The 16,835-nt window shown below is 41.8% G+C and overlaps 1 protein-coding gene across 1 annotated transcript; it reads left to right on the forward strand.

Annotated features, from left to right (window-relative positions):
* Positions 1-5,655: 5,655 nt before the first annotated feature.
* On the forward strand, positions 5,656-16,623 carry LOC130277515 (chymotrypsin B-like). The gene is made up of 7 exons (XM_056528192.1): positions 5,656-5,707; positions 5,931-6,034; positions 7,871-7,950; positions 10,032-10,110; positions 12,196-12,376; positions 14,551-14,684; positions 16,462-16,623. Exons 1-7 carry the CDS (start codon positions 5,656-5,658, stop codon positions 16,621-16,623), a joined length of 792 nt encoding a protein of 263 aa, XP_056384167.1.
* Positions 16,624-16,835: the final 212 nt, after the last annotated feature.

The raw sequence follows: 16,835 nt of genomic DNA on the forward strand, positions 1-16,835 counted from the left end.
ATCCTGAGGGTGTGTTGAGTTGGGAAATAAATGTTTGTCCGCTCGTTTTTTTAGTAAGGAGGTAGTTAATTTAGAACCTTTGTCACCATGAGCATAGAGGACATCATTGTTGATGATGATAAAGCCGAACGCAATTGGGAGCCGGGTGCAGAAGGGGATTCATCATCATTAGGAGAAGAGGGTTTCAGGTTGCCCGTAAGGCAGCAGCAGAGCCAGCAAAGTTGTAGTATGGTTGCAGTCAGCATGGTGGCAGAAGTGGAAATTCTGGAGCCAAAAGTGCCTGAGGTAGACCACCTGCTTCGCAGCAGCTTACCTTCCCGGGAGGTAGTGGAACAGGGGTTCCTGGAGACGGTGGCAGTAGCAGTGTGGACTGTTGGTGGGAAAATCAGCTACTCAGCGGTGTGGCAGTTTTTCATCAAGCATCCCGAGGGGGTTAACATAGCCACATGCAAGTTGTGCCTGTAGAAGGTGAAGTGTGGCCATGGTCCCAATGTTGGCACCATGGCCCTGCGTAAACATATGCTGTGCCACCATAAAGCAGCCAGGGAGAACTGTGGCTCAGATGCAGTGGCAGTGGTCCAGCCTGCTGCATCACCCAGTGAACCGAAGTGAGCCGAAGGGAGCTGTGTGTCATACCCTCCTTCTGTCGCTCCAGATGCTCCTGCTCCCCCTACTTTTAGTTAGTCATTCCACCAACAATCCATCGGCGAAGCCATGTTCAAAAGACAACAGTATGCACCCACTCATCCAACAGCACAGAAGCTGAATGTGCTCCTGCCCAAGTTTCTGGTGCTGCAGTCTCTCCCTTTTCAAGAGGTGGACTCTGCACGTTTCAAAAAACTAATGGCTTGTGCCGAGCCGAGGCGGAGAGTGCCAAGCCGTCATTTCTTTGCGAAGAAGGCAATACCAGCCCTACAAAATCTTGTGGAAGAGAAGGTGGGCCAGTCCTTGAGCCTGTTGGTGTGTACCAAAGTGCATGGCAGCGCCGACGTCTGGAGCTGTAATTATGGTCAGGGACAATACATATCCTTTACAGCTCACTGGTGAATGTGGTTCCTGCACAGCCACAGCACCAACTTGGACAGGTCATGCCGCTTCCTCCTCCACGCTATCAGGCCGTTGGTCCTATGACAGTGTGCGACTCCCCCTCCTCATCCTCCACTGTGTCCTCAGCCTCCACTGCCCAGACAAGTCACAGTGCCCCTTCAGCATAACGTGTGCAGGGCACGGCGGTGTCATGCTGTTCTTCACATGGTAGGAACTGCTAAAAGTCATTCATAAAGAAATCAGAGTATGGCTTACTCCACGAAAACTGGAAATGGGAACCATGGTGACTGACAACAGGAAGAATATCTTGCCTGTGCTGCAATAGGGAAGGCTGAGCCATGCGCCCTGCATGGCACACATGTTCAATCTGGTTGTCAAGCGGTTCCTGAAGTGTTCCTCCCATTTGCAAGACATCCTTACAATGGGAGGGAAACTTTGCATGCACTTCAGCCACTTGTACACTGCAAAGCACACCCTCCTTGAGCTGCAGCGCCAGAACGGTATCCCCCAACATAGTCTGATTTGCAACATTGCCACACGTTAGAATTCCACTCTCCATATGTTGGACAGACTATACGAACAGAGAAAAGCCATCACCGATTTCTTGATGATCCAAGTGGATAGGGGTACTCCCCTGTGTAACTTCAATGTCAACCAGTGACACCTGCCATTTGCTCAGGCCCTTTGAGGAAGCCACATTATTATTACACATTATTATGGGATGAACAACGTCATTCCGCTGCTTCATTTACTACAACACATGTTGGAAACAATGGCTGGTCAGGGCAATGGAGACGTGGCGCCTGTATCTCACGGCCACATGAGCCCTGTGGAGCTAAACTGGAGGTGAAGGAGGAGGGGCACAGTGAAGCACAGTTTAGATTTCATGAGATGGGCGTTTTTTTCTAGTCATCTGACAGGAGAGGAGGAGCAGGAGCAGCTAGAGGAGCTAGAGGGTTATGAGGAAGGCAAGACAGAGGACCCAGACACACCGTGGCAGTATGCAATGGAGATGGTGGCAGGGAGTCCCTCCAAGCCACTTGCACAAATGGCACGATGCATGCTCACTTGCTTGCGTAGTGACCGCCGAATTGTCATCATTCGGCAGCTGAATGACTTCTGGCTCTCCTCCTTATTAAGCCCTCGCTATTGCCACAAAATGGGGGCCTTTTTTAGACCCACTGAGAGGGAGGACAAACTGACCTACTACAGAGACATCCTACGTAGTCAGTTCGCCGATGCCTATCGGTGCCATCGTCCATTCTCTCGCAGGTCTGACTCGGGGGGCCCTCTGCTCTTACCTTTGACTGCCATGGCTGCTGGGGAGGGGAGGGGTGGGGTGGCAGGAGCAGTACCAGTTCCATGAGCAGCAGCCGCTGATGAGCAGCCACTGATGAGTATCTTTCTTCACCCGCATAGTGAAGCAACTCATCTGAAGCAGTTAGAACGGAAGCAGGACCTGAACCAGCAGGTGGTGGCATACCTTGACATTACCATGCCAACACACCTTGGGCAGCCAAACTTGATTTGTGGCCGGAACTAGCAGAGTTTGCTCTGGAAAAGCTGTCCTGCCCGGCCAGTAGTGTGCCATCAGAGCGGGTGTTTAGTGCGGCGGGGCCCATAGTAACCCCAAGGAGAACTCATTTGTCCATGAAAGATGGGGAGAGACTGACCTTTGTGAAGATGAATCAGGCATGTATCAGCCAGGATTTCCACCCACAAATGCCTGATGCATCAGAGTGGATTGACCATGGTGCCACACCAACACTTCACAAATATAGATAGTGCCAAACAAATTTAAGGTGCTGCCCCCCAGTTACAAACATTCCTCCGCATCAGACCTATTTTCACCCACCGCACCACTCTGTCATCGGGTCACTTTTAGGACTCCTGTTGCTGCTGCCACCTCCAGGCTGTCTCATTCAGCCACAATATCATCTCCTCATGCTTCTGCCAACTCCAGTCTGTGCCGTTCAGCCACTATATAGTCTCCTCATGCTTCAGCCACCTCCAGGCTGTACTATTCAGCCACTATGTGGTCTCCTCATGCTTCAGCCAACTCCAGGCTGTTCCATTTAGCCACTATATGGTCTCCTTATGCTTCAGCCAACTCCAGGCTGTGCCATTCAGCCACTATATGGTCTCCTCATGCTTCAGCCAACTCCAGGCTGTGCCATTCAGCCACTATATGGACTCCTCATGCATCAGCCAACTCCAGACTGTGTCATTCAGCCACTATATGGTCTCCTTATGCTTTGCCACCTTCAGGCTGTGCCATTAAGCCACTATATGGTCTCCTCATGCTTCAGCCAACTCCAGGCTGTGCCATTCAGCCACTATATGGTCTCCCCATGCTTTAGTAACCTCCAGGCTGTGCAATTCAGCCACTATATGGTCTCCTCAGGCTTCTGCCAACTCCAGGCTGTGCAATTCAGCCACTATATGGTCTCCTCATGCTTCTTCCAACTCCAGGCTGTGCCATTCAGCCAGAATATGGTCTCCTCATGCTTCAGCCACCTCCAGGCTGTGTCATTCAGCCACTACATGGTGTACTGATGCTGCTGGGCATGGCACATTACCTACAAATTTTCATGGTAGAACTAGCTACCATAAATCATCAATTTAAATTTTTTAATTCATCTTTAAATATTAGGTATTGTGAGGCCCTATGGTTTCCTCATGCTGCCGTGAGCTGCAGGCTGTCTCAATCAGTCACCATATGGTCTCCTCTTGCTTGCTGCCAATTCCAGGCTGTGTCATTCTGACAGATTATGATCCCCTCATGCTGCTGCCACCTCTAGGCTCTGTCATTGTGCCGCCATGTGACTCCTTGTTAGTTTGGGTTTTGTTGTCATGCAGTATTAGTAGAAAGTAAACACCGGGACATTAAACTTGTGAATCTAATCTAAATCTTATATTTCAATTTAAATAGATTGATGTTATCTTTTCAAGACTGAGGCCCTATGGTCGTCGCCATCATATTACCTGTGGAATTATCAAAATAATCCAATGAAACAGCTTGGAGCTATAACAATGGACCATAACTGATTTAATGAAACATTCGCAGTTTCACAGTCAGGGGGGCGCTGAGAGGCATGGGCTGAAATAGGTGGTATCTCGCCTGGCGGTGCTCCTGTCCAAGTTGCTGGTACTGCAGCCCCTCCCTTTTTAAGTGGACACTCAGAGTATGGGAGTGCGCTGAGAGACAGGGGCTGGAACAGGTGGTAGCTCACCTTGCGGCAGATTACCAGCTCAATGCTCACCAGAATGGGTAATCAAAATATTAAAATAAATTAAAATTTAATTAAATAAAAATTACATAAAAAATGTGCCACATCCAGACGCTCCGCTGCAGTGATTCTAATAGTGACGCCTGTAATCTGCATGTCATACTGAATAACAGTATTACAGCACACTCCCTATGCATGTTAGGACAAAGCAAAGTGTTCTACACCCCTATTGAGGCTCTCTGTAGGCCATAAATAGCCATTTTTAATACAGATTCACCGTGAATAAATTCGGACCGAACCAAATTTTTTCGGAAAGTTTGGCGAATCGGCCGAATCAAATTTTTCAAAAGTTCACTCATCTCTAGTTGCTATGGGCAACTCCACAACTTTTCCTCTGGACAGGTTTTGATAAATCTCCCCCATGTGTTTATTTGATATATTTGCTGCATATAAGCAAGCCAAATACAGGCACTTAAAGGGGTATTCCAGTAAAAAACTTTTTTTTTATATATATATCAACTGGCTCCAGAAAGATAAACAGATTTGTAAATTACTTCTATAAAAAAATCTTAATCCTTTCAGTACTTAAGAGCTTCTGAAGTTAAGGTTGTTCTTTTCTGTCTAAATCCTCTCTGATGACACTTGTCTCGTGAACCACCCAGTTTAGAAGAGGTTTGCTATGGGGATTTGCTTCTAAACTGGGCATTTCCCGAGATACGTGTCAGCAGAGAGCACTTAGACAGAAAAGAACAACCTTAACTTCAGAAGCTCATAAGTACTGAAAGGATTACGATTTTTTAATAGAAGCAATTTACAAATCTGTTTAACTTTCTGGAGCCAGTTGATATATAAAAAAAGTTTTTTTCCTGGAATACCCCTTTAAAGATATATGAACTGCATCATAAACACCACAAATGATATTTTTCCCATTTTTGTACCATTGGGGGGCTTGTGAAGCATATCTCTAAATGATATCAAAAACAGAAAAGGCAAAAGAGCAGCCCCCATAATGATGTACTAAAATAACATTTCAAATAATACAATCAGAAAATAGAAACATTTTAGGAAAAAAGCATGGGTCAGGATCTAACGATAATATGGAAAAAAGTTTCTGTGACACATTTACCTAAAGCATCTTTAAAATAGAAAATTCCAGATAAAAGCCTCAGAGAAAACAAATATTGGCTATTTTTGTACTAGCAGATGTAAAATTCAGAAAGAGCCCATAGATAGATAAAGGTCAATGCTCGTACATTGAAGGTTGTAAATAATTTCTATTTGTTTTGTACATTGTAACCAATCGTTGAGGCAAGTCATATCTTACACCTTGAGTTCTTTACTATATAAGTTTTCCACATGAGTAAAGAAAGTATTCACTATGGGTTTCCTTCTACTTGTCTCCTGTTTGGCTTTGGCCAGCACAGCTTATGGTAAAGTCAGGTGTCATTATATAATTGCATGTTATTGTACGGCTGCATATCCTAGCTGTCGACACAGATATTATATTTGTGTCATTGTTTTTTTTTTGTTTCACTAATTATACTTTATAACTTTATACAGATCCAATGTATTTTGCATGTATATGTTGGAAACATGTTAAATGTTACTGTACAAATAATTTTCAACATTTTATTATATCCTTGGATTTACCAGGCTGTGGAACTACCAGTATCACCCCTGTTGTCTCTGGCTATGCTAGGATCGTCAATGGTGAAGAGGCAGTTCCAGGATCTTGGCCCTGGCAAGTCTCTCTTCAGGTAACAACACATGTTTAAAGGGTAACAAAAACATAACAATATTAATGTATTTCACTCCTTTGCCAACTGCAAATTCAAGAGTTTATTTCTGATCCTTTTTCAAAACCAGCTTTGTAACAAGATAATAAAAAGGTGGGGACAAAAGGTGATGGGCTATAATCCTTATTATGGAGAATAACGAATTTGGTAGCTATGAGAAAACTTTTTAAGAGTTTGGTTTGGCTGGTCCGCCTTTAACCAATTCAGATTGCTTCAAAAGCCAACTTGACCAATAGCTTTAAAACTCATATATAACATTGTCTGAGTGCCCTAAAAGCCCTGTTGGGTCATATCTAAGTACTTTAACTGTGCAATACTCATAGAAATGTAGATAAACGGCACTCACCATTAATGCAGATAAAATCTTCAATGCTTTATTGCGTTTCTTTAAAGGGGTACTCCACTGGAAAACATTTTTTTTTTAATCAACTGGTGCCAGAAAGTTAAACAGATTTGTAAATTACTTCTATTAAAAAATCTTAATCCTTCCAGTAATTATCAGCTGCTGTCATGATCCACAGGATGTTCTTTTCTTTTTGAATTTCCTTTCTGCCTGACCACAGTGCTCTCTGCTGACACCTGTGTCCATTTTAGGAACTGTCCAGAGTAGGAGCAAATCCCCATAGCAAACATATCCTGCTCTGGACAGTTCCTGACATGGACAGAGGTGTCAGCAGAGAGCACTGTGGTCAGACAGAAAGGAAATGAAAAAAGAAAGAACTTCGTGATAATTACTGGAAGGATTAAGATTTTTTAATAGAAGTAATTTACAAATCTGTTAACTTTCAAGCACCAGTTGATTTAAAAAAAAAAAAAAAAAAGTTTTCCAGTGAAGTACACCTTTAAAATATGTTTGTGTCGGGAGGCCTTAAGGACAGGGCAAATTTTTGTTTTTGCCCTTTTTTTTTATTTAAACTACACACCCATATGAGGGCTTGTTTTTTGCGGGACCAATGTGTACTTTGTACTGACACCTTTGTACACTCCAAAACAAAAAAATATAATTTGTGAGATGAAAAATAAAAAAATTTTTTTGCAATTTGTTGATTTCTTTTTACATTGTTCACCTTGTAGTCAAACCAACATGTTATGTTGATGCTTTGGGTCTGTCTGATTACAGCAATACCAAAATAGCTTCCATCAAGGACTAATTTTTTGGTTGTAATCTTTTGATTTTATCGGTACCATTGTGGTATTGATCAGACTTTTTGATAGCTTTTTAAAAAAAATGCAGATACTTGGGAATTTTCACATATTTGCATATACAAAATATTCGCGCTCCACACCGACTCACATAGTAAATAATATTGTAGCTTTCTTTGGACCACAAGCTGGAAGTAAGGAGGGATGATCACTTTATTTTTTATTTTTTACACAGTACACATCATTGTGATGTGTACTGTGAAAAAAAAAAAGAATATTCGGCACTACGATCACTATATTCTAAATATTCGAGAATCGCAAAGTGCCGATATTCACGGTAAAAATTAGTTCAACACTAGTGTTCCTTAACAGCTTGTTTAAAAACACACCAAATTAGCAGATTTTTTCTGCTTTTTTAAAATAAAAAATAAAAAAGTCCTAAAAGGATCCATTTTGGTGGTAGATGTCTGCTGGCTTTTATGCGCTGTTGGAGATTAGCTCTGTAGAGCCAGGCAAAAAGCAGCAAATAGCAATGATCAAGGATGAACCTTGATCACTAAACAGAAGGCTGCAGCTGAGGTTGTATACCACCATGCTCATTTTGCATAGATTTTAGCTGCAATATTTACTAAGCTAGTGCTTTCTATGTTATAGGACAGAACTGGATGGCATTATTGTGGGGGTTCTCTTATTAGCAGCAACTGGGTGGTAACAGCCGCTCACTGCACTGTTGGGTAAGTACATGTATTCAAAGATTCTCTGTTTTTTAACTGTATCTATGCATGTCCAGTATGTAACAATGTAATATTGAGGTCACAAGGTCCCCTAGACTTAACCCTTGATAATGTAAACACAGGATATATTAATATAATTTTGTTACGTTGACTTTAAAAGAGTAGTCCATTACTGGAAAACGTATCCCCTATCCTAAGGTCTGACCGCTGGGACCTCCCGCGATCTCCCGTATGGGGCCCCAGCTCTCTGGCAAGAAAGTAGCTCCCACCATCTTTTTTTTTCTGTCCCAACCTATCTCTCCCTAACACCCTCCCTGCCTTTAAACAAAATGGTCCTACCTTCTAAATAGAATTTTTCATGGCTGTAACGCTGCTCACTCTGCCTGAGCAGGAAGCTGACTTCCCCAGCAGGCACGACATCACTGAAGCCTGCTGGTCGCCGGCTTCCGCCCTTGCCTAGTCTATGCAGCACTCCCGTTGGGAGATGAGTGGCCAATCCCACAACAGGCTGCTCCGGGGTCTCCTCCTCCCTGTTTCTCACTGTATGTGCTATCCAGGGAGGAGGAGTATAGGAGGTTTGCCGGACCTGCAGTGCAAAATTCTCTGCCGAGACCCCAGACCTCAGATAAGACCTCAGATCAGACTTACCCCAAAAGGTCATGTACAGTCCTGGAGAAACTGATATTTTGTGTACGCGCTGCCTCCAGACTGTACATGCCGGGGGCGGGATGGGTGGCACGCAAGTCCAGTGAGCCAATGAGCGCAGTCCCTGCGTTCACAGCGCTCCCTCCAGCCTGTCTGATTGACAGGCCGGGAGCGAGAGCAGGCTGACTGAATTCGGACCGATTGCCCTGCCGGGATCGGTCCGAATTCAGCAGTGATGTCACAGCAGGCTGCAGCCGGCCACTAGGAGGGAGACCCCTAGTGGCTGGATTTCAAATGGAAAATACAATATTTTAAACACAAAAAAAAAATGTATGTATGGTAGAGATATGTTGTAGTACATAAGTACTACAGCATATCAAAAAAAAAGTTCAGGACAGTGCCCATTTATAGTATATTCACATTGAACTATTCTAATTGTGTCTTGGTCAGGTTACAATAAAATATGGTTGTGAAAAGTAAAACTTTAACAGGCGGCTACATTTCCTTCCCTAATCTTGGAATTTGAGTGTCATATCCACTAAGGATTCATTCAGTCATATCCACTAAGGATTCATTCAGAAACAACCTTATTCAGGTATATGGAATGGATTAACTAGTCATAGATATTTCTGCAAAAAACAGACCTGTCTTAGTGTGAACTCCAACTCCAAACTTTTATTAAACGCGTTTCTCCACTGCCCCAGCATTCAGAACATATTGTCCTCCATTTCTCGTCCGTCTTTGCACAGTTAAGCTTATTCCAATAAATTGTGGTGCAGTTGTGGCGCACATACCTTTTTAAGTTCCCCCACTGTATGTGACATCCCCTTCATAAGGTTTTCATACAATATAAAAATCTGACACATTGGCCCTCATTTACTATTCACAACCCGACAACTTTTGTCGGGTTTTATTGTCGCATTTTTTCTGTGACATGGCGCAGACATGTCGCACACATCATGCGCCAGTGCGCAACAGTTCTTCCCGAGTCATCCGGGTAGGCTGGAACCCAAAAAAGGGGAGTGTTCCATCAAAGAAGGCCCTTTCACACATATTTATCATTGTAAAGCACCCAAATTGTCTTTTTTTTTTCCCACAGCTCTGACCTGTTGCAAATTGCCCTATCTAACCTATGGAAAGCCTGATATGTTGTATTTCTTGGTGTGATGGTTTTTCTCATAAATTAGTGACTGCTTCTTTTTTATGTGATTATTTCTAATGTATATATTTTTTTTTACTTAAAAAAAAATGGTACACAAATAAGAGTGTACGACACCAAAAACACCCCAAAAAAATTACTTGCGACATGCCTGCGACACAATAGTAAATAAGCGAGGAAACTAAGGTGTTGGGTTCAAATCCAACAGAAACCCGACCCGACTTTCTAAGTAAATGAGGGCCATTATTCACATGATGTGTTTTGCTCTTTTCTGTAGTTTAACTGACCGTGTTGTTGTCGGAGAACATGACAGAAGTTCATCTGCTGAAGCAATCCAATCCCTGGCTGTCGCACAAGTGAGTTCACATTTTGTTTTGAGTTATAGATATGGCGTAACTCACAGATTCATTGTACGAATAAGATTTATACTTATGCCCCGTTTTGTGTTCATGAGGATTAAACAGGTACCACTGGCGCCCAACAAACCCCACTGACAGACAAGTGTTTTTTTTTTTTTGTTTTGTTGTATTTGGAGGAAAAATTATTCAGCAACAAGGCTATTTTTCCTTAAAATATATCATAATAACACAACACTGTCTCCACTGGTAATCTGGTACCCATAGGCTAAACACCAAGGACACAAACAAAAACCCTTATTGCAAAAATAACACACACAAATATATATATATATATATATATATATATATATATATATATATATATATATATATATTACAATTGAAAACCAGTATTACTGTGCTAAACAGTATATGTAGGCCAACTCCATACCCTATGGTCATATGCTGTATTCAGTGTACAGTGAACAAAGCTGCAGAACCCTGTCATCTTTGGAGACCATTGGGCCTCATTATCCTCCTGAAGACGCTGTGGTACAGCAAAACATGTTGAGGAGGCCTGAACGTTCTGCCAGATCTGTTCACTGTACACTGAATACAGCATATGACCATAGGGTATGACAGTTGGTCTATATATACTGTTTAGCACAGTCTTACTGGGTTTTTAATTGCACTTTTTGGTTAGGTTATGTTCACGTCAGGGTTTGGAGCTCTATTTTCTGATTTCATTAAAATGAAGGGACTGTAGTGGGGGAAAAAAATCCTGCATGTCAGGTTTTTTCCATGCCTAAATTCTGTAATATAACAGACCTCTAACGGAACTCTGATGGATCCCAAAGTCAGTGGGACCTGTCAGGATCCATTTGGTGTCCATTGTCACACCGTCCGTCCAGCCCTGTAATGGAGCTCTGCAACCCAGAAGAACATAGCCTTACCTAAATAAATTAAATAAATATATAAATGACATTATTTAAATCTAACAAAAAATTTATTTTAGGGTGGGTACTTTGGTAAAATAGTTATTTTTTTGGAACCCCAGGCATTTGGAGATAAGTCTTTGAAGATGAGGTTTGCTAACACAATTTTGATTAAACCCCTTGCTATGGATTTATTTATGTGGCTTAAAGAGGCACTGTCATTATGAAAAACATTTCATATTTCGTAGTATTACTGATAAGATGACTTTTTTAAATATAATTTTTTTTTTTTTTTAAATCTATTTTACTAAAAAATTAAAAATGAAAATAGCCACCACTAGGGGTCATCTGTTTTGATGCAGACAGACTACTCTGTATTTTGCAGCATACTGAATACCAGCCTTAAAGTGTATTTGTATACAGTATAGGAGATCACCATTGCACCACTACAGCCTTCAGCTGTTCCTAAACTACAACTCCCATGATGGGAGTTGTAGTTTTGCAACAGCTGGGGGCACAATCTTTGTAAAACTCTGTTTTAGAGCTGTGTATTCTCAAGCTATGTGATCAAGCTCTTGCAAAACTACAGACAAAGGATGTGTGGGCATGCTGGGAGTTGTGGTTTTGCAACAGCTAAAGGCAACACTGCTCTAACACAGTGCTTTACTAACACTGCAGCTCCAGCTGTTGCAGTGCAAAACTACAACTCCAAGCATGCTTGAACAAAGCTTTCTGACTCCTGAATGACAAAGAATCTGATCAGACATTCAGGAGTCTGTGAAAGCTGAATGACACACATAGTGACAGCTATGTTGATTAGCATCCAGCTTTATTAGGAACAGATAGAAAATGTATGAATAAAACCATGTGATTTTCAGACTGCCAGGCTGCTCCCAGACTCAGAGCAGATGAGTCATCCACAGTGAGGGAGGGAGATGGACACGCCTCCTTCACAAGGAAAGAACAAAAAGCAAGTGAGCAACATATAAATGCTATTTCTTAGGTATATGTAGGTCCTAGACACATAAAAATGACATGTACATGGTCAGGATTAGGTACTGAGTAACATATCACTTTTTTTTTGCACAGTGACAGGTACGCTTTAACTTTTTTGATTCACAGCAGACAAGCAGACAAGAATTTCAAATAAACTTTTTCTTTTTTTAAGGTTTTTACTCACCCACAATGGAATTCCAACACCATTAATAATGATATTTCCTTGGTAAAACTTGCCAAACCAGCTGTTCTTGGCACCACTGTAGCCCCAGTGTGCTTGGCTAACCCTGGTGAAGTATACGATGATGGCCGCATCTGTGTTACAAGTGGATGGGGAAAGACAAGGTGGAATGGTGAGACAATAGAATAACATGATTAGAACTCGCAGTGGCTGCTAACTCTAAAAGCCCATGCACACTGAGGAAATTCTGAGCAGAAAGAGCTTGTCGCAGCCTCCCAATGTTTTCAATAGGATTCTGCTGCAATATTCACCCAGTAAAATTTTAGGCTGACGAATTTCCAATGCAAATTCCACAGAAAGAACAGACGTGTTTATTCTTTAGGTGTAATACACCAAGATAAGCCCATTGGTTAATGGGACTTTGGTTTTTGACGTCTATTTCCATAGTGAAATTCCACATGAAATACGCGCTGATTCTGGAAGGCACTGATCCTTGCTGGAAGTTACTTGCTGAATTTCTTCAGTCTGCATGGGCCCTAAGGATGACCATACAACTAGTCTTTGGTCCAGTAGGTATTCTTCTTGCCACCCTCATGCCCATAAACATGCACACTTGGGTAAGAGGATTGAAAGAGTGTAGTAAGCTGCTTCCAAACACCTCAAGCAGTGGTTTATCATCCTAAAGGGAACCAATCAGCAGATTTTAGCATATAAACCACTTGACAGCGCCTTTTATGGTATATGCTAAAATCATTATCCTCACCATCACTGGAGGACGTTTGTGTCCCCAGGGATGGTGAAGATATTAAGTTATAGTCTCCTGGGCGGGGACTTCCACTTGCCAGTACCGTTCGCTCCGGCCGTCGCCCTGTCCTGACAGCTTGACCTACGGCTCGTTTGACCGCTCTGCTCCATCTGCTTAGGGAACACGTGAGCCGTCATTCAAGCCGTCATGGCGGGGCCACGGCCTCAGCGAACGGAGCTGGTAATTTATAACTTAACATCTTCACCATCCCTGGGGGCACAAACATCTGATTGGTTACCTTTAAGAACAAACAGATTTTGCATGTTGAAAATCTACTGTCCAATCCTTATTTCCCCAAACTATTATTGGTGGGGGATAGTCAGGACACCCCAACACAGATTAGTTGGTAGGTATTTTGGGCAATATTCTTTAAAATTTACATTTAAGATAATTTATAGGTGGAATAAGTATGGATTCTGCACTGAAAACCACATAAAAATTCTGTTGAATGAAGTTAACACAGCAGTGTATACAAAAAAGACATGTTAAAGTTAAAGGAGGGTCCTTAAAGGGGTACTCCAGCCCTAATACATCTTATTCTCAAAGCCGCTGGGGACCCCCGCAATCTGTTATTCAGCACCCACCTTTGCTAGCTCTCTGCAGCGCTGGAGGCTCCGGGTGTGCAGAATGACGACCAAGGGGCTGGAGTATCGTGACATCACGACTCCACCCCCGTGTGACGTCATGCCCCGTGCCTTCAATGCAAGTCTATGAGAGGGGGTGTGATGTCACATGGGGCGGAGTCGTGATGTCATGATACTCCGGCCCCGTGGTCATCATGCTGCACACTAGGAGCCTCCAGTGTTGAGGAGAGCTCGCAAAGGTGGGTGCTGATTGACAGATTGCGGGGGTTCCCATTCTTTGCATAGGGGATTAGATGTATTAGGGCCAGAGTACCCCTTTAAAGAAGATTAATTGAAATAAGATGCTGCTAATTTATTTAGAGGTACAAGCTTCCAAATAAATTTGGCATATCTCTTAAAATAGAATTTTGCTATAACTGATAACATTCTGGCATAAATTATAGTCATTGAGTTGAGCAGCTGTTGGCCATGCCCTTCCAATAAGTCCCACCCCTTTTAAAAAGGGACGCAAGCTATGCAAAGATTTTTGCAGAAAATTAGCTTGGCCATAAATGAAACTGGTTTACTGGTTAACTTTTGTACATAAGGAAAATGGTTTACACAGTTTGATCAATTCTACCCATTCTACCCAAAGTATTCTAAAATTTCTTATCATTTATAACCAGATAAACACCTGGTTATTCAAATCCGGCAGGGCACCTTTTAAAATGTGCTATGTGTGAAATGTGTGGGAACAGAAAAAAAAAAATAATAATAATAATAATTCCTCCCATTAGACTATAGCTTCTTGAACGTATTGCTGGGGAATCGAAAATATTTTTGATAATGTACACTTATATGTAAGTAAATTGTTTAAATAAATGTATTAATGCACGTTTTATAAATGATTATATTGACTTGAATTTACAAAGCAAAACATACTTTTTTGACATACTCAATACTTTTTATTCTGAACAGCATTTAACACCCCCAGCAAACTGCAGCAGACTGCCCTGCCTGTACTGTCCAATGAAAACTGTAGAACCTACTGGGGCAGCAACATCAGTGATGTCATGGTCTGTGCTGGAGCTGCTGGGTCATCTTCTTGCATGGTTTGTATTATCAGATGAATAATTCTCTGCTTTGTAAAAGTGCTCCAATAGACAATGCATGGAAGCGTGCCAACCCCTGCGCTTCATGTGGTATAAAGAGTCAGGACCCATTATGGAGACTGCAGATGGTATCAGAGGTCAAGATCCCCCAACTTTAGACACATCCCCTATGCTGTGGATATATAATGTGTTTTTAAGCACTGGAATACCCATTTAATGTGATTTAATGTGATATTTCAGAATTTTTTAAACCATATTTGCCTTTTTCTCATCTTTCTCTACCAATGCACCAAGAGGAGGACTGAGCAAATAGCAAAATGGACGCAAACATTTTTTTTTTTTTTCAGTTTTCCTTTTTCCTCCTTGATTTCTAGGAGCAATAACATAAATTTTACAAAAAAAATTAAAATAAAAAAAGAGTGTCATTGGAGGTAACTGCCCAGAGTGGGGCAGGCATGGCTCCTAAGCCTGATCTTAGTGTGCATTTATATATGAAGGATGTTACCAAGGGGCTAAATCAGACCTATTAGTTGGAAAATGGGTGTAAATACACCCATGGCTAGATAAGGCTTCTTTTTCGAATTTCAGGCATACATCTCCATAGTCCTTTCCAGTGCCGAGATCTAAGCCTTTTTTTGAATTAAGAAGTCCATGGGGTGTTCCCTAAAGCCCAGGTAAGTCCAGCCCATGTCCTCTTCATGTAGCGACTGTGAGTCAAATGGGATAGGTGGATGCAAGCGGATACAGAGAATAGTGAATAGGAGGACATGGGCTGATGGACTTGCCTGGGCTTTTACCATGCTGGCAAACCCCCACTGGACTTCTGAGCCTCATTTTCAATAAATATTATACTAGTTAGTAGACAGTTGTTTGTAACAATTTGCACATAGTGAAAACAAATTCTTGCAAAACCCAGAGGGTTCACAAAGTTTCCAATTGGACTACTGAGATACTTAAAGACCTGTTTGAATTGGAAAGACTCCTTTGATCATTGAAAGGGTTAAAGTCTAGACTCAGAGGTTCCTAGAAGCTGCAAATTCCCATCTACTGCAGTAATGCAGCAAACTTTTTTAAGGGATTTATAGTTTAAACATTTTGGAGGAGGTTTACCAAACCATGTGCAGGGAAACAATATAACAGTTGTCCTTCACAACCAAAGCAAATAAAAGAAGTACTCTGATTGGTTTGATAAATCTCCATCATTTATTGCTTCTCTTTCCTTTTATATTCAAATTAAATGATGTATATGGTACTATAAGCATGGCTGCTTACCTCACAGCCAAATGTTACTGTAAGTGAGCAGTGATGCATACAACTCTGTCTACAATAATTGGGTTGGGTACAAAAGCACCAGGCCCAATAAATGTAGTGAGCTGTTATGCATATAGTACTATCTGCATCACTGCTAAGTACATACAAGAGCAGGGAATCAGGCATAAATAGAAATCCCTGCTCCCGTTCATACATTCCATGGCACACGTATAATGAAGCACCACAGAAAAAGAGTAACATGCCACCAATCCTGTTGGCAGCCATTATTTGTAAACAGTGAATTTTCTACAAAAGACTACAACGTTGCTCATGTATTATGCAGTCTTGAGAAGAACCCCCTCCCCCTGAAGATTTTTTGTGCAATGTTGAGTGGTCATCTCAAAGAGGTTTTTCTGTATTCAAATTATTCCATATGCATGTAAAGTTGTTGGTATATATTAAAGTGGTTAAAAAGATGCGCTTCCTGACTAAAGCAATATTTTTATTATCAATATTTCTCATACAGGGTGATTCTGGTGGACCCCTTGTGTGTCAAAGAAATGGTGCTTGGACACTGGTTGGTATTGTGTCTTGGGGAAGCAGCCAATGCGCAACATCTTCTCCAGGTGTCTACGCCCGTGTCACTGAGCTCCGTGGCTGGGTGGACCAGATTGTGGCTTCCTATTAATGAAACAAAGCTCTTTAAAAAAATAAAACATTTTTTTAACTTACTTAATGTTTATTATCATTTTTTGGCAATGTTCAATTATGGGAGGGGATCAGACATCAAGAATAGGCATATTGTACAATATTCGTTGAGTAACAGCAAGAAGAATTGTTCTTGAAGACAATACACTCTCTAATTAAAATTCAGATATGAGGGCCTCTACATATCTGTTA

The sequence above is a fragment of the Hyla sarda genome, chromosome 6 (genome assembly GCF_029499605.1).
Source record: "Hyla sarda isolate aHylSar1 chromosome 6, aHylSar1.hap1, whole genome shotgun sequence".
NCBI lineage: Eukaryota > Metazoa > Chordata > Amphibia > Anura > Hylidae > Hyla > Hyla sarda.

Excerpts from the sequence above, each read along its gene's own strand:
- LOC130277515 (XM_056528192.1), top strand. The coding sequence starts at position 5,656 with ATGGGTTTCCTTCTACTTGTCTCCTGTTTGGCTTTGGCCAGCACAGCT. Across the intron at positions 7,951-10,031 it reads GCCGCTCACTGCACTGTTGG|TTTAACTGACCGTGTTGTTG; the intron begins GTAAGTACATGT and ends TCTTTTCTGTAG. Across the intron at positions 10,111-12,195 it reads AATCCCTGGCTGTCGCACAA|GTTTTTACTCACCCACAATG; the intron begins GTGAGTTCACAT and ends TCTTTTTTTAAG.